Source organism: Cololabis saira, chromosome 2 (genome assembly GCF_033807715.1).
Source record: "Cololabis saira isolate AMF1-May2022 chromosome 2, fColSai1.1, whole genome shotgun sequence".
Lineage (NCBI taxonomy): Eukaryota > Metazoa > Chordata > Actinopteri > Beloniformes > Belonidae > Cololabis > Cololabis saira.
In genome coordinates this window covers 9,712,314-9,740,002 of record NC_084588.1, presented here as the reverse complement: position 1 = coordinate 9,740,002, position 27,689 = coordinate 9,712,314, and the positions used below count along the sequence as shown (strand labels likewise).

The following is a 27,689-nucleotide window of genomic DNA, read 5'->3' as shown; positions in this document are numbered from 1 at the left end:
TAAATCATTTGTATTTCATATCTGATCTCACATTGCCTAATGATATTACTGCAATCATTTGCACATTTACAGATTATTTCCAATCATGAGAAGACATTAGAAAATTAATAACCACAGGACATTAGAAGTGTGAAGGTATGCTGAATAAATGAATGTGGTTGTAAACGTCTTCACGGATCGTGCAGCTTGTGTGAAGCTCAGACTGAGATACAGACGTGACAAATCTAAGGAAATCCCAAGCATCTCGAATTTTCAAAAGCCCATTGAATGCAAGATTGTCCGAGGGTTTAAATGCTCTTGCTTCAGTGGCATAAAAGTCTTTCAACATCTTGAAGTGTTTGGTTTATGGCAAGGTTTTTGCTTCTGTCAGACATGAAGAATTCCCAGTTTTATAGCTGCCTACTTTATGGCCTCCAGGAACCAAAAAAAAAAAAAAACAGCTTCAGGATGTGGGATGTGCCGTTTGTTCATGTCGAGAAAATGTGTGGTAATAAATCCACTCCCAGCTTGATTGATGTTACTGATGCCTTGACTTATCACTTTCAAATATTCAAATACACTCACACGCCATTAATCTCCACGCACACCCGCAACAGAAACCGTGTGCTGTTTTAGAGTCTGTGTCCTTCTGGCTATATATATATATATATATATATATTTGACAACCCTAATATATATATATATATATATATATATATATATATATATATATATATATATATATATATATATATATATATATTAGGGTTGTCAAACTATTAATTTTTTTAATCGCGATTAATCGCATGTTGTGTATAGTGAACTCGCGCTTAATCACATATTAATCGCACATTTATTCACACATTTTTGTGCTGTTCTAAATTACCTTTTAGGTATTTAAAAAAAATATGTTTTAATAGTGTTAACAACATGAGAAAGGGCAAATATGCTTGCTTTATGCCAATGTTTATTCAACTTTCCACAAAAAAAAGCTTTTGACCTGAATGTAACATTCCTTCATAAATACAAACACATAGTCCCCAACTTTACACTTGTAAAGACTAACTTAGGTTCCTTGTTTTTTTAAGCAGCTCAATGTAAAACAATGAACCATATGCATCACAAACATTGTACAAGAAGTGCATTGGTCAGTTAAATTTTCCATGTAATTATGTCTAGCCTCATATGGAGGAAAATAAAAGGCTCAAAAAATATCCCCTTCTAAGTGGGATCAAAACGACTTTTTTGCAAGCTGCTATCCAGCGTTGTCTGCTTTTGGCGGGGGGCGGGTGCGCGCTCGCTGCATCGGTCGTGTGTTCGGCTGCAAGTGGTATTTGAGACTCGACGTACTTCGATGGTAATTCATTTCAAATCGACAGTACATGCAAATAACTTTAGTCTTGTCCAGCAAACCATCTGGCATCTTTTTGAAAGTGAACTTGCCGTTCAAAAGTCCCTTTTAATATTCCATCTTTCCTCGCTTTTCAATAAAGTTCACACAGTAGTCCACCATGCTGTAACATTTCACAGATCAGGCGGAGCCGGGCTCTTCTCTTCCACTAGCCAGTTTATTGCCAGGAAGGTAACGAACAGGTTTACAGCCGCAGACTAGAACTCTCACTTCCCGGGCTGATTCCCCAACAACTTGAATTCCCCTGGAGAAGAAACTAGGGCTCAGCCCCATAGACATATACAGACGGATCTCCCCAACTTTATAACTCTCCCATATCAGGGTCGCTACAATACTTTTCCTCAAGCTACGGTGCTGTCGACTGCCAGAAATTATATAATGCTGCTTTTTTTTTTTTTATCCTGCGCGTTAATCGTGCGTTAAAAAAATTGTCGCCGTTAAGTTAACGCGTTAGCTTTGACAGCCCTAGTGTGTGTGTGTGTGTGTGTGTGTGTGTGTGTGTGTGTGTGTGTGTGTGTGTGTGTGTGTGTGTGTGTGTGTGTGTGTGTGTGTGTGTGTGTGTGTGTGTGTGTGTGTGTGTGTGTGTGTGTGTGTGTGTGTGTGTGTGTGTGTGTGTGTACACAAAATTAACATATGAACACAAAAAAAGGACGAAAAATCCTGCCCAGTTCCAATAAAGGAAATGTGTACTTAAGTCAGCAAATGTATTAATAATCCTATAACTGCTGAGCTCTTAACTTGGACTCCCAGGTCTTTTCCCACCAATTTTGTTCATTAAGAGACAGAATGTTGCTGCAGTAGATGAGGGTGAATCGGAATGAAGTTGCATTAAATTTTATTCATGCTGAAGGGAATTCTTGAACCCGGGAACAGCTGGTTACAGATTATACAGCTGACACGCATCTTTATCCAGTGGATATATTTAACATTTGTGTGTGTGTGTATGTGTTTATTCTTCATAGCTTTGGTTCATGTTAGAAACCTGCCCGTGTTCTTTATAGACAAGGGGACCCACAGTCCAAAACCAGCCAACAATGTCTCCATCACTGTTTAGAAAGAGAAAATTTGACAATTTAATCAGTTGAATACACAAAGTAGTACCTACCTTCTCTGACATTACAACAAAGTCGTATTCTTGACGTCCACCATCGCTTCCCCTCCTGACTGCTGCATCCATCTTTGATACCGACAACTCAGACTTGGTTTGTGTATGAGCAGACTCTGCAAAGTCAGCGAAAGTCAATAAAAAATCTCCTGAAAAAAAAAAAAGATTAAAAACAAAGCAGTATTTGTCAGCGATGAGGAGACAGCCTTGTGTTTGTAAAAGCTTATTGGGACACCAAAGCTCCCTGTGGTGCCCGGTTCGATAAAACCACAGTGTGAGCAGAAATGCTTCAGGCTCCACACTTAAGACTCAGATATGAATTAAGAAGAAGTAAATGATAAATACAGTGTTGAGCAGTGGAGTGTCTGGGCGGCTTTCAGGCTTTGCTAAGACGATGCAGGGAGATGGACGACACAGATAATACAATCAGCCGAAGTGATCACTAAGTTATGAATACGTTTGTCACACAAAAAGAAGCTGCATCAAATGGTCCTTTGCCTCCCTCGGGGATATCTTGACAAGATCGTCGGTAAATGGCATTCAAAGTACGACCCTTGTATGCCATTGTCGTGTATTGTCTTGCATTATACTTGGAAACGAAACCTTTCTCAACCTTCGACTAAATGAAAGAGTTAGTCACTTTGATGAAACATAACACTGGTTTCGTGTCAAATCCCAAGTGTTTATTGACTCTGTGAACACAACCAAAAGTGCGGAGAGGGCATTCCGACAAATCCTTTGAAAAACAAATATTGAAAATGAAATAAGACATTTGATGCTTGCAGTGGCGGAGCAGACATGATGATCCTGTTCAAACTCTGCATAATTGAGTCTGATGCGCTGCGTTTTCTCGGGCTTGACTCTTTAATAGTAGACATGAAGGGCTCTTTGCAACCAATTAAATACAATATCAGTACATGCGCCTCTGCTTTTTTCACTGCCTTTAACTGTAATTCCATGCAAACTTTGAACGCTATGATGAAATGAACAGTAAATTCCCAAACTTGCATTGGTTTGAGAATAAACTGGAACTCTTCCTCTGTTTGTTGTTATTAAGGGAGACGTTTTAACGTTCCACCGTGTTCTTTAACCAGGGCAAGTCTTAGAATTGACTCTTCATTTCGTCGTGGTACTCAAAAATGGCAAAGATTTCCTTTTAGCGTTTCACAGTGTAAAAAGCTTAGTGTTTATAGATATTCATTGTAATTTCTTTACTGTGAATTCACACTTGAGAGGATGTTGTAGAGACGACATCAGCTGCCTGTTTAAATCAAACCTGAATTTAGAATTTGTCTTTTAATCCAAATCACTGGATGCAAGTGTTGAAACGGTAACAGCGAGCGCTTGAAGAAAATGAGTTGAAATATATATATATATATATATATATTTATTTATTTATTTATTTTTATTTTTTTGGGATACCAAGGAACCTTTTGTACATGGTGACATTAATGGTGCTTTTCCATTAGAACCTACTCAGCTCTACTCATTTCAGCTCGGCCTGGTTTCTTTTCCACAACAATCAGCACCTGCAGCAGAAGTAGGAGGTTGGAGTGAAGATGCTTTGACGTATTTGATTGTGTGATCTAAACGAAGAAGACAACAACACTAAAGATGTAGAACCTGGAGGAGATGATAGATGTGCTGCTGGGTCTGTGGCTTGTGTTCCATATCAAGTTAAAAAATGAGAGAGAGGAGCTTCAAGCGGCGATGCTTTTTAATGTTTTTTAGTTTGTCTCGGCGCTGCTGAAAAGTCCGGAGCTCCTGGTGGATCTGGTCGTTCCTTATCGCCCGTCTAGATTCCTTTTCAATTCTTTCCTCAGCCACCAGGTTTATGAACATCTGCACCTCAGAGTTGGATCATGAAACAGACTTTTGCGCTGCCATTGCTGGTTGAATAAAATGAACAAGAAGCCGTCAGAGTCTCTTTCTCTGATTTCCGCCTCCTGACTCAGACGTCTGACTCCAACCCCCCGACCAATCAGTGGCCTGTAGTGTGATGATGTCAGATACAGCCGACTCTGCCGCTTAGAACCTCGGCAGAGTAGATTCAGAAAAAAAAAAAGATCTACTCTGTACGTTAGACCCCTAGTGGAAAAGAACCAAACCGAGTGGAGGCGAGCCGATCCGGGCTGAGTAGGTACTAGTGGAAAAGTGCCATTAGTGCCAAGAGTGCCTTCGTAGGTGCAGTAGTTATAATTTATGAATAAAATGCCTCAAAATCGGACACTAAAGATGTGATTATGGTCAGTCAGACACGGCAGTCATGTGGACAAATTAAGGTCCCATAATTTTTGTCCATACCAATTTCAGTATTTCTCATTCTTTAATTCCTCCATTGAAAAACAATACAAAAGCAATGCCTGATTTTTATTAAGAAAACTATTACTTATCAATTCCATGCCGTTTCCGTGACCACCGTGGACCTTTCTCTCTTTAACGGAAGGCTACCACCAAATGTGCCACGTGTGCACACCGAATAAAATATTTGCAGTTCACATGCTGGGAATTAAAGATACCCAAGCACTTGTGCAAACGTATCGACTGGACCTTGGCAGAATTGAAATGCCGATAATAAAATGATCACAGCTGGTGTTTGCTTCCCTTTGCAGCTGATGTCTAAATATTTTTAATGCAGCGGCAACAACATGGACTTGCAAATTTAGCTAAACACATCCTCCTGAACATACATGACAGCAGATAAACCCAAGCCCTCCTCACACAAAGTTACACAAAGCTTTCTTGCTGCGACTTGTTAATTTACCCGTCAGCCTCATTAAATTAGGCAGCAAGTAAAAACAGCATGGTTTTGAGCCCATCTGGCTGTTTTCAGCACGTTGTGTGGTTCACTGCTGGACCCGAGCAGGATGACTGATTGGATTACCACTGGACACAATTCCTCAATTACTCACAATTATTTTTCTTTCATTCTGCAAATCTCCTCGGCAAACAAAGTTGCACGGCTTTGCATGATTAGATGCCTTTGATAACTTTACTGACTGCTCAGAGATAGGTGTTGTTGCATTGCTTACGTTTAACATGACTTTCATTATTCGCGGTAATTACATGACCTGTTTTCCCTTCAAGGATCTAGAACTGGCTCCCTTACTTTGGATAGTAACGTTTTGACGTTGATTATGCAGTCATTTCATGGGGATTGTAGCCTATAATAGCTGAGTCCCAGTTTCTTCCATCACTTCTATCCCACAAGTTTGCATCCTGGTGACAGGAAAAAGAGCAACATCGTATCTTACACAGAAGATTTCTTAACAAAGTTGTTGACACAACAGAAGTGACTGGAATTAGACCACCACCATGACTGTCCAAAGGTCAAATGCATAACACTCAGGGTAGATTTTCTCCAGCATTCATTGGAAGAAGTTAATCAAATTTGGAAATGCAATTGCTGCATGAGGAAGTTTACCACCTCAAAATAAGTAGTGTGTGAAAGAGAGTAAAATAAAAAGAATTAAATGTAAATATAAAGTCTGAAAACTGGTAGAGGAACCTACTGTATGCATATATGGTCTCAAACACGATTTGATAAACATTTTTCATTTTAAAGACCCTGGGAAGCGATGTATGCGTGGTTTTTGTAAGTAAATGTATTTGTTATGCATCCAGCCACAGAACTTTTCTGTCACATTTCACAAAGGTACTAATGAAGCAGCTGTTTAGTGTATCAGCCACAAGATTATCGCTTTAAATAACACCTTTTGGTAACTAGTTTTTGTCACATTAAATCATACATGTGGAATCTTTATATCTCAGTGGATTTAGCTTCTGAAAAGCAGAACAAAAAACTTTGTTTTAGTCAGGATTCATTCAGTGACAAGGGTGTTCTATTTAAATCTCCAAGACACTTGCGTGCCTGCAAGTGGTTGCAAACAGCGCTCTGGTCGTCACGGTACGTGTGGTCCTCATCATCATTAAACACAAGCAAAAATAGGGACAATCAAAGTGGAACACAACACACTGTTATAGAGTCAGTCATTACCCCCGGATTAGTTAAGTTTACTATTCTTAGCACTCCTGAAAGAGCGCAGGAGTTGGGGCTGCAGACTCCTCATCCAAAAATGATGCCATCAGTGCATGGCCAAGTTGCCGCCCTGTTTTGGTCAATTGTTGGTCTTTGTAGATTAAGGGTTTGTTGCGAATCGATACAAAGTTGTTTTGAAGAGGAAATAGTTTTGCCCCTGATGAAAGTCATCTTTCCCAGAATTACAATGCACCGGGTTTGAGTTTTTTTCCCTTCTTCTTTAGCTCAAAACTGTGAATCCGAAATTGCTGCCCCTGAAATCGTATGAGCTGCTTCTATTTTCTGAAAAGTGGATGTGGGCCTAAATGGAAGCTCGGGGAATGTTTCTTTGTGAAGTATGAGCCAAATAGATGAAAGGCAAAGCACGCAAGGTTGTCATCCCAGGGACACAGCTGCAGTGTGATTGTCACATTTTCAAAGATGCTACAGTACCTGAGCTCTGCAACATCTGCTGTGTGATTCTCTTAAGTTCAGAGGAGGAGGCAAGATAAAACATGCAGCGTCAGAGACGGAAAATGGGAAGATCGAATGAAGAGAGGAGAATTAAATGGCAATATAAGTAAAGACCGGCAAAAAAGTGATGAAGAGGAGTTGTGGAAAAATAAAAAACTGAAAAGTTGCATACGTGGAGCAAGAGTGCAGAGAGAGGAGCAAGGGGGCTTGAAGTGGAGAGTGAGGAGTAGAGACATCGACAAGTAATGGGAATGGTGGGAAGATGATAGAAATGAAACACATAATTCCATGACAAAGTAATGTGCACATCAAATGATTATTGTAAATTATTGTCCAAAGCTCAAGCAAGACCACGTCAGTGAAAGACATGTAGAGAAGTGGAGCCTTCAGCTCAAAATATGCCTCAGACTGTTTAATACACAGGTTAATGATCCAAAAAATGGTTGTGAAGCTATAGATGTTTGTCACAAAGTAAAAAAGAAATAGACTGTAAGTGAAATGTAAATGAAGAACATGCCATGCACACAAAGGTCCTCCACAATGATACGAGACAGTTATAACGTCATACGTGCTCACCGTGTAGCACGAATCTCTCTATTTATGTCTTTGTTTGTTAACTTCTGACTTATAAACCTGAAAATTTGTTTTCGTTGTCCCAACTTTTCTTTTTTTTTTAGAAAAATAACTGATAAACCGTAGATATGATGAAAGAATGTGTGAGAAATGACTGAATCACTTGCTAATTCAAGCTAGAACAGATGAGTTGAGATTGAGGTGAGGTGTGCAGTCTTGACAGGAAGCAGTGGTACAAATAAGGACTTGAAGGTGTGAAAATACAGCAAGAAGAGTTTCCTTTTGATGTATTCATTCCCCCCCTGCGGTTTTGCCACTAATGAGAACATCTGCATTGGTGAAACATCCGGAGTGTGAGAGATAACTGGAAAGAGAGTGCTGCTTGGAAGGAGAAAACAACTGCACCCAGACACTCTGAGTGCAAACATACTGCAAGAGTACTTCAGATGAAATAACGTACAGTGAGTGGCTGTGAATGAGTGTTTTTCATCTTTAGTACCACTTTATTTTTTCTGGAAATAGCACAAAAATCTTCATGATTTATTTACTGCGTCCACTAATTCATGTCGTACTTCTTCTGTTTTTTTTCCTCAAGGTGCCAATGCCCAACTCAATTCGAGGGACCCGAATGCCAGCAAAACAAGCACAGTTTCCATGGCAATGGTTATGCCTGGTTTCCGCCAATGATGCCTTGTTTCGAAAGCCATGTGTCGCTGGAGTTTATCACAGACGTGCCTGATGGACTGCTGCTGTACAGCGGGCCTTTAGCCCAATTGCAAACCTGGGACCACGAAGATTTCCTGGCCCTAGGTATGAAGCATCTCAAACTTAATCTAACCCATCTGACTCCGCTTCACACACCTCTGCTACCCTAAAGTGAGAAAGAGACTACTTTAATCCCTCTGTAATACATCATTCCACCCCCCCTCATCAATACTTGACACACTGAGGTGAGTTTTAGCTCAAATCAAAAGTGAAGCTTATGGTCATATATTAAATGAAGTGATGAATGAAGGAATTTGAGAGGAAAACAGAAATGAGAGGAGAGCGAAGGGTGAGAAACAGAGGAAATTTCATACCTAAACTGTAAGCAGACAAAGCTCGGACCAGACAATCTGTAGATGCATGTGAAAGAAAGAAATACACATCAGTGGTGTCATGACTGCCGTCACTCCCTCTGATCCCTCTGGTGTTCCCACTGTCAATAATCCTGTAATTATATTATCATGAGTTGGTTTTTTTCCCGTTTACTGAACCAGGTCTCAAACATCAATCGCCAGCCCAACCATCTTGTTCAAATACGGCTCCAAAATATATAAAAGCCAAATGCTGGGCTATGATTTGAAAAATGCAGTTCATATTTTGGTGATTACAGCCACTTTACATATTTTACCACTTTACCATTTGCCCGGTGTAATGGGAGATGCATTTCGGTGTTAACACGATAACACCTTTTACCAATAACAGAGTACAATCCTAGCAACAGAGGGATGTTATGCAAATGATGCTCTTGGTGTGGGCTGGAAACTTTATATCCCCTCATCTCTCCATATTTTACAATCAAATTAATGTTTTTATTGTATTCAAACTTTTAGGAAAAGGTATCGGTTCGCCCTTTCAACACTTCTCCTGGTTTTGTACCAATTCTGTTTGGTTCAAAGTTTGTCGTTACAATGATAATTATCATAGCTTTACCCCAAAAATGTGTTCTTCTAAATATCTGACGAAGATTTGTGGCTGGACGCCCGGTGCTGTGCTCTTAAGTGAATAGGCCCTAAGAGAAACTACTGAAAAGAGTACTCAGTGGGTACTTTGTACTCCAAGTGTGTAGACCTCATTAGGCTAGACAAAAATATGTCTTACAAATGAGTTCAAACGTTAGCTGTTGCGAGAATGGATGTCAGTGTCGGGTTTAACTCCCTGTGTTTATCATCTTAGCAGTGACTCTGTGATTCATCACACACAGACACACATACACGAACAATTGTATTTGCTCATGATGAGAGACGAAGTACATTTGTTTCTTTGCCTTTTTTTTGTATTCTTAATTGTTGAGGGTGTTAAAGCTTTAGAAAAGAGAGCACTAGAGCAGGAAATGCATACGGTTAAAAGGAGAGAACAAAATGTGTTGTCGATTGTGGCTATAGCGGGGTTTTTTTAATCTGATAGACAAACACCTCGTCTGTCTTGCTGCTTCTTCCCTTGCACGACTCACTCTGTCGAGAGGAACGCCGTTGTCCCATCACAGCCAAAGTAATATGTGTAGGAGGTGAGGTCCGCCTGGAGAGCCTATTGTGTGAATGTTATGGGCAAGTTTACAGCGTAATTCCTGAAGTATTTAGCTTTTGTTGGTTTAAGTGTAAGTATAAGTGTGTGTGTGTGTGTGTGTGTGTGTGTGTGTGTGTGTGTGTGTGTGTGTGTGTGTGTGTGTGTGTGTGTGTGTGTGTGTGTGTGTGTGTGTGTGTGTGTGTGTGTGTGTGTGTGTGTGTGTGTGTGTGTGTGTGTGTGTGTGTGTGTGTGTGTGTGTGTGTGTGTGTGTGTCTGAAAGCCAGCCAGTGTGTGTTACTGGGGCGTAAAGACTTAGGATTAGGTTTGTTGAGTCATTAGTGGAATCCCTGTGCAGCGCGTATTTAGAGTCAGGCTCTACATATTTAGAGCTCTAATTAACTTGTTTCAAGGTTGACCTACTGCATGTAACAAATCCATCAGCGAGCCAACACTCTGCTGGAGCTTGATTTCACTGCAATAACACAACCCAGCAGCATCGGTCAGCTTTTTCGCAAAATGTCCGGAAGGACGCTTCCTTTTTTTCCCCCCCAAATAATTGTTGATGAAAGCTTTAACTTTGACGGAAAGCATCCAAAATTAAACTGCTATATCAAGACTAATACTGTGACTTTTAATACTAATGCAATACAACACAAATACAGATAAGGACGACTACAAGGAAAGCAATAGCCCATGGCCATATGATGCTTGATCTTCTCCAGGGTCCTTGATCATTCTGTCACGCACGTTTTTAGACTGGTCGAGGAAATCCTAACTGCCCCTAACTCCACTCAGAAATGCTCATGCCCCACTTTGAACAGAGAACTTTGTTGTAAAGCAACACAGGGAACCATGCAACAACACGATCACAGCCTGGCCTGCTGCTGTTAACGGGATGAATCATTTAAGAACACAGCTTCCTTAACCCAGATTATTGAAATAACTGTTACAGTCGTAGGGTACACATGTATCAACTATGAAACTATGAATTTCATTGAAGAAAATAATCTTCCTAACTGTGCCTGTACATTTTTAAATGAAGTACAGAGAGAATAGGCCAAAAGGAAAACACAATGAAAAACACACCTTCCATGAACCTTTGATTTTATGACAAAACAAAGAGAAGCTGTGAATAATGAACTAAAACAAGATAATTAGCTTGAGGGGAAACACACCAGTGTTTACTCTTAAGTATGTTAAAGTGACACAAAACTGTTGCGTCTTACCAGAGTGTAAACGTAGCGGCGGTGAGCACCAACCAACGCCGGGGGTGTTCAGGGAGGTTCTGTTGCACTGAGCCAACTCAATTAGCAGAGGAATGACTCGGCCCTGGGTACTGCCAGGTACTAGGTACTGCCTTTGATATGCTTTTTGGTTTTTACCTCAGCTGTGGTTCCAACTGAGCCCAGTCATTACCTCAAAGAGACAGTGTCTCACAGTGAGCCTCATCCTGGGTGAACGTAATTACAGACATCAGAATGGGGGGACTCGCTCCCAAACTAAACACATTATGAGCTGAATGTAGACTTTTTTTCATTACTGGAGGGCCTGGCACTTATTACCTGTAGAAGTATTTGTTAATGTGTTTGAGAGTATAGTGTGCATATGTGTGCACACTGCTGAGTGATGTTGCCCATGGAGTCCTACATTCACAACACACAAACACACTGGAAATGTATCTCCGGTCATTTGATGGACGTGAAATTACATGGGTAGAGTCTGCAGTCTGCATACATTTAGGTCTTAAAGATACACCTTGTGCTATAGAGAAGATGAAATCATTGGCTTTTAATTTAATTCTTCCACTCACATCCATAGAGTCACTTTAATCACATGGTTTTCATCTTCATTGACTTTCAATTTGGTCCAAACTACGCTTTTTCACATCTTCACGCACTGACCAGATTTTCAAAAAAGTAGCTGTCCTCGTGAGGTTATTTCTTTTTATGTCACACAAAGATTTCATTCGTGAATGAAGTCTAACGGTTTCAAATAAGCGGTCTTGAAGTTCAGCCCGTACCAAGAACAGAAATGTGCCTGTTGACGTCTGCAAACGTTACGGTTTAAATTCTGCTCCAGCAGCTCTGTCAGCTTTTGTTAAATCAGTAATTTTAACAGTCCGATGTAGAGTAACAGTTCCGATCTGCAGTCAGTCTTCAATACACACTTCCAGTGTATCCCCATGGGCCTCTCACATAATCATTTGGGCCCGAGGCGGACTGTGTTTTGACCTGCAAAGCTCCGTCTACAGGGCAGGCTCAGGGGAAGGTCACCGCTACCTGTTCCAGGATGGGTAACACTTGTTTTTCTTTTTTTCCCCCTTTTAAATATAGGTTTAATGGAGCTTATTTGTCTCGTTCTTCACCCCAGGCCTCCGTGCTTCAGTGCCTCATCCCTAAAGTTCATTGGACCATGCTAGCCGTGTTCTGATCTGTGCATAATATTCATGAATACAGTTTCTGAGTGTAGACACGCTGAAGAAGGAGTCTGGCACGGTGATTGGAAGGGCACTTTTTGTTGTTTTTTTTTTGGAAGTGATATTGTGCTTTTGACACCACTGCAGGAAGGCTTTCAGCAATCGTTGGACTAGTTTATAAAGTATACACCTCAATTGCTGTGAATCAGAGTTTGTTCGATCTTTCCTTCCTTCGCATGCTCAGTCATTGTATGAAAGGTTTCAAGAACTGCTTTGTTTTCAGAAACCCTTATTTAAAAAGCTAGTGAGTGACTGTTATCCAGCACAAAAGAGATGCTTGGCATACTTCAACCAAGTTCAGAGGAAACAGTGGAGAAACCTCAAGCTTTAACTCTGTCAAGAGGTGCATTCATACAATAACAGAGAAATCAATTCACTTTCTGTTTTACAAAATGGACTACTGGAGAATTATTTGTTTTAAATCAATTTCAGGAGCACAGCATCTTCAAATTAAGTTATTTTGTTTGATTTGGAGGGATACAAATTAATGTTAGACCAAACTCTGCTGGGAGTTCTTGAAAAGGCATGTTTTGTTTTTAATTAACCAGATATCAGTAGGTGCTGAGGAAATAAAAAGAAAAAGCTGCTCAGGTTTATCCATGTATCACATCAGTGATCCTGTGCAACACATTTTATTAAACAGTGTAGGGCTGGGCGATATATCGAGATTTTAATATATATCGAAATATTTTCAAATGCGATATGGTACTAGACAATCAGTACGTGCACATGCAGCGATTCAAGGTGGTTGGAGATCTGATCAGATAATGACATGCAGAAGATTGGATCAACTTGTCTGATTACACATGCTGTTCTGAGATCAGACTGAATCAGATTGAATAAACCACTGTAACCAGAGCATGGCTGACTCCGTGACGCTAGGTGGCGCTGTACCCGAGGTAACCATGGTAACCATTTCAACAAAGAGCCACTTCCGGTTGACCTCCGCTTAACAACGAGGAAAGGAAAAGTGCATTCTAAGGGCCAATCCCAATTCTCCTTCACTCGCCCTTCTTTTCTCCACTCGCACTTCTTTTCTTCCCTAACCCCTAAAAAAGAAGGGGGAGATTTTAGGGCACTTGAGATCTAGGGCACTTGGCCCAGGTGCCTGTCCCATTTCTCCTACTCCCCCTCGTTTTCATCCCTAACCTGATCAGGAAGCAGAGAGCCAAAAGCTGTTTTAATTTCAGCTGTAGCGCTGTTAATATGGCACTTTATTAAGTTTTAATATTTTTTCAGGTATAAAGGTAACCTTAAGATCCGCAACCGGGGCTCAGTTTATCCAAATAACGCCTGTTAAGAAATTTGACCCGATGTTTTCGGAGATGAGAAGAGCCGCCGCCCCCGGGGAGCAACCTCAGCTCACAGCCCGAGAAGAGACGTGTCCGCCGGGTGAAGCTGCTGCGTCAGCCCCGGGAGAGAAACTCTCTCTGGGACGCTGCTCTGTTGAGAATCACGCCGGCTGAAATAAATCATTTAGGAAGATGTTGGTTTAATAGATGAAATCTAACAGTTGTAGCTACGCCTGTTAAGAAATTTGCTCCGAAATTTAGAGATTTCTGTCTGCCAGCTCCGGAGTTTATGCCGCGTTCCATTTACCTCTGAAATCGGAAGTGGGAACTGGGAATGGCAGCCATCTTGGAATGGTAACTCGGGGGTGGTGAAGACTCTCCCACTTTCCCAGTGGGAAACCCCACTTTGAGGGGCGTTCCAGTTGAAAATTCCGACTGGGGACTGGGAAATCCCCACTTCCGAGGATAAATGGAACGCGGCATTAGGTCCGCGTTAAATAGACGCAGCCTACGGCGTAGGGTACGGCGTATTTTGTTTTTTTTTATGCCACAGTTTGCAGATTGATTGTTGATGCGTGGGCTAACGTGTCTGCTGGGATTATTTTGCGAGCTTTTGCAAAAGCGTGCATTTCCGAGGCACGGCACGGAACGTGACTCTGACAGCGAGGAGTTCGGACTGGCACAGCTGATTTAGCGGAGCTCTTTAATGCAGAAACAGAGGATGAGACTTAATGGGTTTGATTAATGTAAAAACTGAAATAAAGTAGCCTACAATCAAACAAAGTTTTGCTCCCGCTGTATTTTTAAATACGCACACTCCTGTGCTTGTGTGTGTGTGTTCTTGTGTGTGTGCCGTTTCGGTCGGTGCGCCGTGTGTGTTTTAAATACAGAAATATGACACATAAGACTGAGGCTATGCCTTTTCACACGGCGCCCGTATGGTCGCGAAAATACAGTATTTATATATGAAATGTCAGAATAGGAAATATTTTGACGACACCCCAGGGAGCTCCTCCTTTCACTTCCGGGTGAATCCCCTCCCCCGGGGGAAAACCCCACCCGGGGGAAATTCTCGAGCATGCGCAGACTGTAATATCCATGTCTCCGTACACATGGCATTAACAAGGCGGTTGCGACTGGCTTATCTAGGTGCTGCAAGCGGGTTGATGAATCCAGTCTGATCAGATTACTTGACTGACTTAAGGTGTTCACATGCAGTTTAAAAGTCAGTACGATGTGTGCAAATGATCTCCAACCAGTTTGAATCGCTGCATGTGCACGTACTGAATATCGTTTATATCGATTATTTTAATTTTTTTTTTTTTTTTTTTTTTTACGATTTTGATATAGCTCATTTTGTGACAAATTGACTTGAATGTTTTATTTGAGATTTGCACAAATGTTTTGTCATTAGCACAACTGTCAACCTCAGTGGAAAAGTCTGCCTGTTACTGTCTACATTGTATTAATTGCACAGTGTATTTTAATTTAATTGTTATGCAGGAAAGGGATATTTGTTTTACTTTATTCAAGAAGCATTTTTATTCTATATATGCTGGCAGTTTATTTTTATTTCATTTGTTTTATACATTTTGATATTGTGCAGACCTCTGTTAATAAAGGAACCTGTGTGACATTTGGCACGAGGCTTTGTATTAAAACTGACAGTTTTTTTAAGGGTTTGCCTCAGAAAAAAATGTAGCTAACAGAGATGCTATGCTATAATGCTTTGGGGGAAACCCCAATTATGGCACAGAAAAAATATCGATATATATCGACTATCGCCATTCAGCTAGAAAATATCGAGATATGACTTTTGGTCCATATCGCCCAGCCCTAAAACAGTGATATATTTATATATTTTATTGTCATTCACAATAAAGGACAAGCCAGGACTTACAGTAGATTTGGATTCCTTGCGTGTTAATATGCGTTGGGTCAACGCGGACTTCAACAAACGTGGTTGGTTTACTTGGTATCATTGTTCTTCTTCTTCATATTTCCCATTCCCGAACTGGGTAGAAAGATGGATTGCAATGTCAGTAAAAATGACTGATGCTCAACATTTATCTGCTCCGATTCTAATAAGACATCCTCATTCTGTGCAACGTATTTGCTACATCTCTTTGAGCTACTGTCAGCTCGGAGCTACATATAGGAACTAAACAAAAGGAAGCTCAGAGCTGCAGGAGACGGTGCCGTAGAAAAGAACCAGCGCCAAGCGTCTGATGGAGTTACAGAGTGACACGTGTGAAAGCAAACAAGCATAAACTCCAATTAAAGCTGCAAGCAGCGATGAACGGGCCCTCGCACTCACGGCCACCGCCCCCCACAAGCATATCAGAAATGACACCACCCACGACTTCCTATGTCAAACCATTAAAAAGTTATAGCAGAAAAAAGGGTTAACCAATCAGAAGAAGGGGCGGGGCTAATTTAGGCCAATGAAGGTCAAGGACTCCATAAAGAATCTGATGACACCACCCACGACTCTCTATGTAAAACCATTCCAAAGTTATAGCAGAAAATCGGGACAACCAATCAGAAGAAGGGGCGGGGCTAATTAAGGCCAACGAAGCTTAAGGACTCATTACAGAGTCCCATGACACCACCCACAACTTCCTATGTCAAACCATTCAAAAGTTATGGCAGAGAAAAGTATTCTAGGGGGCGCTGTTGAGCCGTTAGGCCACGCCCATTAATGCAAACCATGAAATATCAAATTTATCACCAAGTCTGTCTTGCATGCAAAATTTGGTGACTTTTGGAGAATTATCAAATATGGACCAATCAGATGAAGGGTGGCGCGCTTTTTGGCGTCTAGCGTCGCCACGGTAACACTTTTGAAAGAGAAAAGTAATGCGTGTAGTCGCAGGATAGAGACGCACATTTTGATGTATAACACATCTGGGTTCATGTTACGGTTCGGGCCGTATTAATTCTCGAAGGAATGGCATATATTGCTCCAAAATTACGTGATTCATTCAGAATGTTCAAAATGGCCGACTTCCTGTTCGGTTTCGACCATGGTGCCAAGAGACTTTTCTGTAAGTTGCAACATGATACAGGTGTGTACCGACTTTCGTTCATGTACGTCAAACCGTATTATGGGGCTTGAGGCGCAAAGTTTTTTCTGTCTGAACCAATCAGATGAAGGGTGGGCGCGCTTTTTGGCGTCTAGCGTCGCCACGGTAACGCTTTTGAGAGAGAAAAGTAATGCGTGGTGTCGGAGGATGGAGACGCACATTTTGATGTATAAGACACCTGGGTGCTCGTTACGGTTCGGGCCGTATTAACTGCCGAAGGAATGGCATAAATTTCGCCAAAATGACACAATTTATTCAAAATGGCCGACATCCTGTTCGGTTTCGGGCATGACGCCAAGAGACTTTTCTTTAAGTTACGTCATGATACAGGCGTGTACCGATTTTCGTGCATGTACGTCAAACCGTATCGTGGGGCTTGAGGCACAAAGTTTTCAAGGGGGCGCTGTTGAGCCATTTTGCCACGCCCATTAATGCAAACCAATAAATATCAAATTTTTCGCCAGGCCTGGCTTGGGTGCAAAATTTGGTGACTTTTTGGGCACGTTTAGGGGGGCAAAAAGGCCCTCCTTTCGTCAGAAAAATAATAATAATAATAATTAAAGCTGCAAGCAGCAATGAACGGGCCCTCGCACTCACGGCCACCGCCCCCCATAAGTATCAGAAATGACACCACCCACGACTTCCTATGTCAAACCATTCCAAAGTTATAGCAGAAAAAAGGGACAACCAATCAGAAGAAGGGTCGGGGCTAATTTAAGCCAATGAAGGTCAAGGGCTCCATACAGAATCTGATGACACCACCCACGACTCTCTATGTCAAATCATTCAAATGTTATAACAGAAAATAGGGAGAACCAATCAGAAGAAGGGGCGGGGCTAATTCAGGCCAATGAAGCTCAAGGACTCAATACCGATTCAGGTGACATCATCCACGACTCTCTATGTCAAACCAATCCAAAGTTATAGCAGAAAATCGGGACAACCAATCAGAAGAAGGGGCGGGGCTAATTAAGGCCAACGAAGCTTAAGGACTCATTACAGAGTCCCATGACACCACCCACGACTTCCTATGTCAAACCTTTCAAAAGTTATAGCAGAAAAAAGGGACAACCAATCAGAAGAAGGGGCGGGGCTAATTAAGGCCAACGAAGCTTAAGGACTCATTACAGAGTCCCATGACACCACCCACGACTTCCTATGTCAAACAATTAAAATGTTATAGCAGAAAAAAGGGACAACCAGTGACAAGAAGGGGCGGGGCTAATTCAGGCCAATGAAGGTCAAGGATTCCATACAGAATCTTATGACACCACCCAGGACTCTCTATGTCAAACCATTCCAAAGTTATAGCAGAAAATCGGGACAACCAATCAGAAGAAGGGGCGGGGCTAATTAAGGCCAACGAAGCTTAAGGACTCATTACAGAGTCCCATGACACCACCCACAACTCTCTATGTCAAACCATTCAAAAGTTATGGCAGAGAAAAGTATTCTAGGGGGCGCTGTTGAGCCGTCAGGCCACGCCCATTAATGCAAACCATGAAATATCAAATGTATCGCCAAGTCTGGCTTGCATGCAAAATTTGGTGACTTTTGGAGAACTATCAAATATGGACCAATCACATGAAGGGGGGGCGCGCCTTTTGGCATCTAGCGTCGCCACGGTAACACACAAGTAATGCGTGGTGTCGCAGGATGTAGACGCACATTTTGATGTATAACACACCTGGGGGCACGTTACGGTTCGGGCTGAATTAACTGCCGAAGGAATGGCATAAATTTTGCCAAAATGACACAATGTATTCAAAATGGCCGACATCCTGTTCGGTTTCGGCCAAGGCTCCAAGAGACTTTTCTTTAAGTTGTGCCATGATACAGGTGTGTAGCGATTTTCGTGCATGTACGTCAAACCGTATTGTGGGGCTTGAGGCACAAAGTTTTCTAGGGGGCGCTGTTGAGCCATTTTGCCACGCCCATTAATGCAAACCATGAAATATCAAATTTATCGCCAGGCCTGGCTTGCATGCCAAATTTGGTGCCTTTTGGGGAACTATCAAATATGGACCAATCAGATGAAGGGGGGGTGCGCTTGTTGGCGTCTAGCGTCGCCACGGTAACACTTTTGAAAGAGAAAAGTAATGCGTGTAGTCGCAGGAAGGAGACGCACATTTTGATGTATAACACACCTGGGTTCACGTTACGGTTCGGGCTGAATTAACTGCCGAAGGAATGGCATAAATTGCGCCAAAGTGACACGATTAATTCAAAATGGCCGACTTCCTGTTCGGTTTCGGCCATGTCGCCAAGAGACTTTTATTTAAGTTGTGTACTGATACAGGTGTGTACCGATTTTCGTGCATGTACGTCAAACCGTATCGTGGGGCTTGAGGCACAAAGTTTTCAAGGGGGCGCTGTTGAGCCATTTTACCACGCCCATTAATGCAAACAGTTAAATATCAAATTTTTCGCCAGGCCTGACTTGGGTGCAAAATTTGGTGACTTTTTGGGCATGTTAAGGGGGGCAAAAAGGCCATCACTTTGTCAGAAGAAAAAAAAAAAAAATAATAATAATAATAATAAAAATTCCTGCAAATACAATAGGGCCTTCGCACTGCAAGTGCTCGGGCCCTAATAACTAGAAAATTTCATGAAATTTTGATATGGGCATGCCCTACGGCCCATTCGACCCCTCTCGCTGCTTTGGTTTAGGGCTGTAGTGGTTGTGTTCGGGGTGGTTCTATGTCAGTTTGAGGTGTTTACAGTTGTATTGCATTCATTCCTGTGCTCCCAATAGTTATTAAAGGTGTGCGCTTTTTGGCGTCTAGCGCCCCCCACGGTGACACTTTTGACTGAAAAAAGTAATGCCGATCGAGGCAACATGGAGACGCATCTAACGATGTATGCCATGCAAGGGTGCACGTTGCGGTTCAGGCTACATTAATGGATAGGTTTTTGTTTCACCGTGGTAAAAAATCCCATCCGAATGAATGGGGCCATTTGGCATGGATTTTGACATAAAATTTCCTTAAATCCCAGCTTCATGAAATTTGAATATGTTGACGGCCACAGCGTGCCGAGTCGGGGAACATTTGTACGATGTCTCTACGATAATCTGTCGCCTGGCAACAAGCGTCCAAAGTCAAATGGAAATTAAAAAAAAAAATGAAAGGTCAATATCGCAAAAATTTTAATAATTGGCATAATGAGCTTGTACGGCCCGTTAGTGCCAATCGGGCCGAGTGTTTGAAAGTTTGAACGATGTCTCTACGATAAAGTTCGACCGAGCAATAAGCGTCTGAATTTTTGCCTTTTTTTTTGCTTTATGGCATCTAGCGTTGCCACGGTAACACTTTTGACTGAGAAAAGTAATGCCCATCGAGGCACGATGGAGACGCATCCAACGATATATGCCATGCATGGGTGCACATTCCGGTTCGGGCAGCATTAACAGATTGTTTATTCACATGGTCCCCCATACAAATGCATTGGTTTTTGTTGCCATGGTAACAAGCCCCATAGGATAGAATGGGACAATTTGGCTTTAATATCTCAAAAGCTGTAAACGACAGCGTAATGAGACCTCAGTATGTTGTAGTCCACATGAAGCTGAGTCTTTTAACGTTGGAACCAAGTCTCTGCGATACCGCGTTGCCGCGCAACAAGCATCCGAAGTTCCGTTAGCATCAAAATGAACAATGTGGAATATCTCAAAAACCGTAATATCAAGCATGACGAGACTAAAATATGTTGCAGTACAAAGCGTCCCGGGTTGGTCAATGTTGTAATGATGTCTGTACGATAAACCGTTGCCTAGCAACAAGCGTCCAAAATAAAAGTGATTTTTTTTTTTAATTGAAAGTTAAATATCGCAAAAACCGTAATAACTAGCATGATGAAGTTGGATGGTCCTTTAAAGACTATCGGGCCGAGTGTTTCAAAGTTTGAACGATGTCTCTACGATAAAGTTCGGCCGAGCAATAAGCGCGGGAATTTTCGCCTTTTTTTTTGCTTTTTGGCATCTAGCGTTGATACGGTAACCCCTATTACGGAGAAAAGTAATGCCCATCGAATCACGATGGAGACGCATTCAACGATGTATGCCATGCATGGGTGCACGTTGCGGTTCGGGCCGTATTAACGGACGAAAAAAGAGTGCGGAATAATAATAATAATAACTAGAAAATTTCTGGAAATTTTGATATGGGCATGCCCTACCGCCCATTCGTCCCCTCTCGCTGCTTTGGTTTGGGGCTGTAGTGTTTGTGTTCGGGGGGGTTCTATGTCAGTTTGAGGTGTTTTTACGCTTGTATTTCATTCATTCCTGTGCTCCCAATAGTTATTAATGGGGCGTGCTTTTTGGCATCTAGCGTTGCCACGGTAACGCTTTTGACTGAGAATAGTAATGCCCATCGAGGCAAGATGGAGACGCATCTAACGATGTACGCCGTGCATGGGTGCACGTTCCGGTTCAGGCTACGTTAACGGATAGGTTTTTTTTTTCACCATGGTTCAAAATCCCAACCTGAATGAATGGGGCCTTTTGGCCTGGATTTTGACATAAAATGTCCTTAAATCCCAGCTTCATGAAATTTGAGTATGTTGAAGTCCACAGCGTGCCGAGTCAAGAAACATTTGTACGATGTCTCTACGATAACCTGTTACCTAGCAACAAGCGTCCAAAGTCAAACGGAAATTTAAAAAAAAAAAGAAAGGTCAATATCGCAAAAATTTTAAAAATTGGCATAATGAGGTTCTAGGGTCCGTATGTGCCAATCAGGCCGAGTGTTTGAAAGTTTGAACGATGTCTCTACGATAAAGTCCGGCCGAGCAATAAGCGTCTGAATTTTCGCCTTTTTTTTTGCTTTTTGGCATCTAGCGTTGCCACGGTAACACTTTTGACTGAAAAAAGTAATGCACATTAAGGCACGATGGAGACGCATCCAACGATATATGCCATGCATGGGTGTGCGTTCTGGTTCGGGCAGCATTAACAGATTGTTTATTCACATGGTCCCCCATACAAATGCATTGGTTTTTGTTGCCATGGTAACAAGCCCCATAGGATAGAATGGGACAATTTGGCTTCTATATCTCAAAAGCTGTAAACGACAGCGTAATGAGACCTCAGTATGTTGTAGTCCACATCAAGCTGAGTCTTTTAACGTTGGAACCAAGTCTCTACGAAACCGCGTTGCCGCGCAACAAGCATCCGAAGTTCCGTTAGCATCAAAATGAACAATGTGGAATATCTCAAAAACCATAATAGCAAGCATGACGAGACTAAAATATGTTGCAGTACAAAGCGTCCCGGGTTTGTCAATGTTGTAATGATGTCTGTACGATAAACCGTTGCCTAGCAACAAGCGTCCAAAATAAAAGTGATTTTTTTTTTAAATTGAAAGTTAAATATCGCAAAAACCGTAATAACTAGCATGATGAAGTTTTATGGTCCTTTAGTGACTATCGGGCCGAGTGTTTGAAAGTTTGAACGATGTCTCTACGATAAAGTTCGGCCGAGCAATAAGCGTGGGAATTTTCGCCTTTTTTTTTGCTTTTTGGCAACTAGCGTTGCCACGGTAACCCCTATTACGGAGAAAAGTAATGCCCATCGAGGCAAGATGGAGACGCATCCAACGATGTATGGCATGCATGGGTGCACGTTGCGGTTCGGGCCGCATTAACGGACGAAAAAAAGTGCGGAATAAGAATAATAATAATAATAATAATAAGAAAAGGGAAACCTTTCTAGATACTAATTTAACGCCTTCATTTTTCAGGTTTTCTCGGCCGTGTTTCATTTTTTGGGGATTTTTTTTTTCCACAACAGAGCGGGGTCATGCTTTACACCCGCTGGTGCGCAGTGGGACCTTTGCGACTTTAGCATGTTAGCGAAACGCTAGCAACATTGCCTTTTGGGCCATTCTGGACGATTGCAATATGGTCATGCCACTACTTGGCATGCCCATAACTAGAAAATTTCACGAAATTTTGACATGGGCATGCCCTACGGCCCATTCGACCCCTCCAGCTGCTTTGGTTTAGGGCTGTAGTGGTTGTGTTCGGGGTGGTTCTATGTCAGTTTGAGGTGTTTACAGTTGTATTGCATTCATTCCTGTGCTCCCAATAGTTATTAAAGGTGTGCGCTTTTTGGCGTCTAGCGCCCCCCACGGTGACACTTTTGACTGAAAAAAGTAATGCCCATCGAGGCAACATGGAGACGCATCTAACGATGTATGCCATGCATGGGTGCACGTTGCGGTTCAGGCTACATTAATGGATAGGTTTTTGTTTCACCGTGGTAAAAAAATCCCATCCGAATGAATGGGGCCATTTGGCATGGATTTTGACATAAAATTTCCTTAAATCCCAGCTTCATGAAATTTGAATATGTTGACGGCCACAGCGTGCCGAGTCGGGGAACATTTGTACGATGTCTCTACGATAATCTGTCGCCTAGCAACAAGCGTCCAAAGTCAAATGGAAATTTAAAAAAAAAATGAAAGGTCAATATCGCAAAAATTTTAATAATTGGCATAATGAGCTTGTACGGCCCGTTAGTGCCAATCGGGCCGAGTGTTTGAAAGTTTGAACGATGTCTCTACGATAAAGTTCGACCGAGCAATAAGCGTCTGAATTTTTGCCTTTTTTTTTGCTTTATGGCATCTAGCGTTGCCACGGTAACACTTTTGACTGAGAAAAGTAATGCCCATCGAGGCACGATGGAGACGCATCCAACGATATATGCCATGCATGGGTGCACATTCCGGTTCGGGCAGCATTAACAGATTGTTTATTCACATGGTCCCCCATACAAATGCATTGGTTTTTGTTGCCATGGTAACAAGCCCCATAGGATAGAATGGGACAATTTGGCTTTAATATCTCAAAAGCTGTAAACGACAGCGTAATGAGACCTCAGTATGTTGTAGTCCACATGAAGCTGAGTCTTTTAACGTTGGAACCAAGTCTCTGCGATACCGCGTTGCCGCGCAACAAGCATCCGAAGTTCCGTTAGCATCAAAATGAACAATGTGGAATATCTCAAAAACCGTAATATCAAGCATGACGAGACTAAAATATGTTGCAGTACAAAGCGTCCCGGGTTGGTCAATGTTGTAATGATGTCTGTACGATAAACCGTTGCCTAGCAACAAGCGTCCAAAATAAAAGTGATTTTTTTTTTTAATTGAAAGTTAAATATCGCAAAAACCGTAATAACTAGCATGATGAAGTTGTATGGTCCTTTAAAGACTATCGGGCCGAGTGTTTCAAAGTTTGAACGATGTCTCTACGATAAAGTTCGGCCGAGCAATAAGCGCGGGAATTTTCGCCTTTTTTTTTGCTTTTTGGCAACTAGCGTTGCCACGGTAACCCCTATTACTGAGAAAAGTAATGCCCATCGAATCACGATGGAGACGCATCCAACGATGTATGCCATGCATGGGTGCACGTTGCGGTTCGGGCCGTATTAATGGACGAAAAAAAGTGCGGAATAATAAGAATAACTAGACAAAATTCCCGGGAAATTTTGAAGTGCCACGGACTACTGCCGGATGATCACGGGGCTTATTTGCACCCATGAAGGTCAAGGACTCGATACAGATTCCAATGACACCACCCATGACTCTCTATGTCAAACCATTCAAAAGTTATTACAGAAAATATGTAATAGGCTAATAGAACCGCTAACAAGACCGCTAACGGGACTGCTAACGGGATAGCTAACAGAACCGCTAACGGAACCTCTAACAGGATCGCTAACTGAACCGCTAACGGGACCGATAACGGGACCGCTAACCGAGCCGCTAACGGAATCGCTAACCGAGCCGCTAACAACCGCTAACGGAACCGCTAACGGGACCGCTAATGGGACCGCTAATGGGATCGCTAACGGAACCGCTAACGGGACCGCTAACGGGAACGCTAACGGGATCGCTAACGGGACCGCTAACGGGATCGCTAACCGAGCCGCTAACGGAATCGCTAACCGAGCCGCTAACAACCGCTAACGGAACCGCTAAGGGGACCGCTAATGGGACCACTAATGGGATCGCTAACCGAGCCGCTAACGGAATCGCTAACCGAGCCGCTAACAACCGCTAACGGAACCGCTAACGAGACCGCTAATGGGACCGCTAATGGGATCGCTAACGGGATCGCTAACGGGACCGCTAACGGGATCGCTAACGGGATCGCTAACGGGATCGCTAATGGGACCGCTAACCGAGCCGCTAATGGGGTCGCTAACGGGACCGCTAACGGGACCGCTAACAGAACCGCTAACAGAACCGCTAACAGGACCGCTAACGGGATCGCTAACAACCGCTAACGGAACCGCTAACGGGACCGCTAATGGGATTGCTAACGGGACCGCTAACGGGGTCGCTAACTGGACCGCTAACGGGATCGCTAACGGGACCGCTAACGGGATCGCTAACGGAATCGCTAACTGAACCGCTAACGGGACCGCTAACCGAACCGCTAACGGGATCGCTAACTGAGCCGCTAACGGGATCGCTAACGGGATCGCTAACAACCGCTAACGGGACCGCTAACGGGATTGCTAACGGGACCGCTAACTGGGTCGCTAACTGGACCGCTAACGGGATCGCTAACTGGACCACTAACGGGACCGCTAACGGGATCGCTAACAGGACCGCTAACAGAACCGCTAACGGGACCGCTAACACCAATAACACTACCATCCCATAATAAACACCTACCATCCCATAATAACACTAACATCCTATAAAAACACCTGCCATCCCATAATAACACTAACATCCTATAAAAACACCTGCCATCCCATAATAACACTAACATCCTATAAAAACACCTGACATCCCATAATAACACTAACATCCTATAAAAACACCTGACATCCCATAATAACACTAATATCCTATAAAAACACCTGCCATCCCATAATAACACCTACCGTGTGTGTGTGTGTGTGTGTGTGTGTGTGTGTGTGTGTGTGTGTGTGTGTGTGTGTGTGTGTGTGTGTGTGTGTGTGTGTGTGTGTGTGTGTGTGTGTGTGTGTTCATCTAAGGTTAAAAGGTCAGGGTTCAGATTTCTCCATTTTCCAGGTTATACTATGAATTCTGTACTGAGTGAGTCATGTGACCAGTTCTGGGTCAGTCTAATCAGTACAGCTGAGCTGTGGTTGCTAGGGGCAACAAGAACCTGATACAGAGGGAGCGGGAATGACTCAGCTGGATTTTCGGTTGTGACAAACCTGAAATCACTCCACTTTGCGCTCAAACCGTAGCTCTTAGCAGAAAAACGAAAACATTTTGAGAAACGGAGAACCTACCAGATTATCTAAATGTTATTTTCATACAGATATTCCTTAAAATGTGTTAGTAACGGCAATTCGAAAACAGAAATGAGATTTTTTTTAAGAAAACTTCATTTAACATGGGAGTCAATGAAGAGAGAGACAGGAACTGGCGTGTCTGTTGGCTCCCCCGTTAAAATTTTGTGCACACCACGCCTGTCAAAGTCACATTTTATGAATCACAAAACCTATGTCTATATTCTGACCAAAAATTATCTGTCTACCTTTTACGGTTTGGCCGTGACCTCGAGTTACAAATAAGAAATCATGTTTTTTTTTCAGTGTAACTACACTCTAGCAAACTGACTCCCGTGCTCTAGATTTGAAAAAAAGTGATTTCCAGTCCTCGCTTGAGGGCTCATATCTTGAAAAGTGTACATTTTAGGAAAAAACAGTTTCGGGTTTGGAGAGAGAGGAGAAGTTTTCCTCCGTTTTGAAGTTTGAATGACGTTTCTACGTGCAAGTATGAGAAAGATACGTGACTCAGAAAAAAGGTGAATTTTGTCTTTTTTCTCGACATTTTCCCATCCGCTTTGAATGGCGCCATAGGAATACATGGGAAAATGCTCTCCCCATTAGTTTGGAAATTTGGAAATGTTTTTGCACTTCGTGCAAAAACTATTTGTGCCATCGCTCTGAAAATCCACAGGACTGTAGTTAAATTCAGGGTCTACAACTTTCTAAATCGGTTCAGAATTTTTCGAGCAACGGTGTGCGAGTGGTGAGGCCCCAAACTTCTCGCAATGCGTTCCGGATGGGGCAAAAAGCGCACGTTTGTGCACGTTGCGCAAAAACGTGCACGCCAATCGCTAATAAAAGTCATACCCATCGATTCCCGATTAAGGCGCACGTTTCTACGTTTTTACTTTTCGCGTTTTCTCAAAGCTGTGGGACTAGTTACGCGCCGAAGTTTTTACGGAAGAATAAATAAATAATAATAATAAGCCTGAGCAATAGTATGAGTGCCTCGTGCTGCGCACGAGGCACTCCTCCTCCATTGAGCTTGCGCATCTCAATGGAGGAGGAGTGCCACGTGGCGCAGCCGTGGCACTAATAATAATAAGAAAAGGGAAACCTTTTCTAGATACTAATATATCGCCTTCATTTTCATGTTTTTCCTCATTTTTTCGGCTGTGTTTTACTTTTTGGGGATTTTTTTTTTCCACATCAGTGCGGGGTCATGCTGTACACCCGCTGGTGCGCAGTGGGACTTTTGCGACTTTAGCATGCTAGCAGCATTGCCCTTTGGGCCATTCTGGACGATTGCAATATGGTCATGCCACTACTTGGCATGCCCATAATAATAAAAAAAGGGAAACCTTTCTGTATACTAATATATCGCCTTCATTTTTCAGGTTTTCTCGGCCGTGTTTCATTTTTTGGGGATTTTTTTTTCCCACAACAGAGCGGGGTCATGTTTTACACCCGCTGGTGCGCAGTGGGACCTTTGCGACTTTAGCATGTTAGCGAAACGCTAGCAACATTGCCTTTTGGGCCATTCTGGACGATTGCAATATGGTCATGCCACTACTTGGCATGCCCATAATAATAATAAAAAAAATACAAATAATTCCTACAGATACAATAGGGCCTTCGCACTGAAGGTGCTCGGGCCCTAATAATCCAGTCCAATCCGTAAACTGCATTCATAGTTGCAATGTTGAGGCATCAATCAGGCTTTACAGAACTAGTTCAGGTCACTGGTG

The 27,689-nt window shown here is 42.5% G+C and overlaps 1 protein-coding gene across 1 annotated transcript in view; it reads left to right on the top strand.

The window, feature by feature from the left end:
- si:ch211-186j3.6 (neural-cadherin) overlaps positions 1–27,689 on the top strand; it is a 361,581-nt gene that overhangs the window by 230,889 nt on the left and 103,003 nt on the right. Inside the window, exon 27 of the mRNA XM_061737325.1 lies at positions 8,156–8,370. Within this exon, the coding sequence (XP_061593309.1) occupies positions 8,156–8,370 (215 nt within the window). The remainder of the gene's footprint in view (positions 1–8,155; positions 8,371–27,689) is intronic.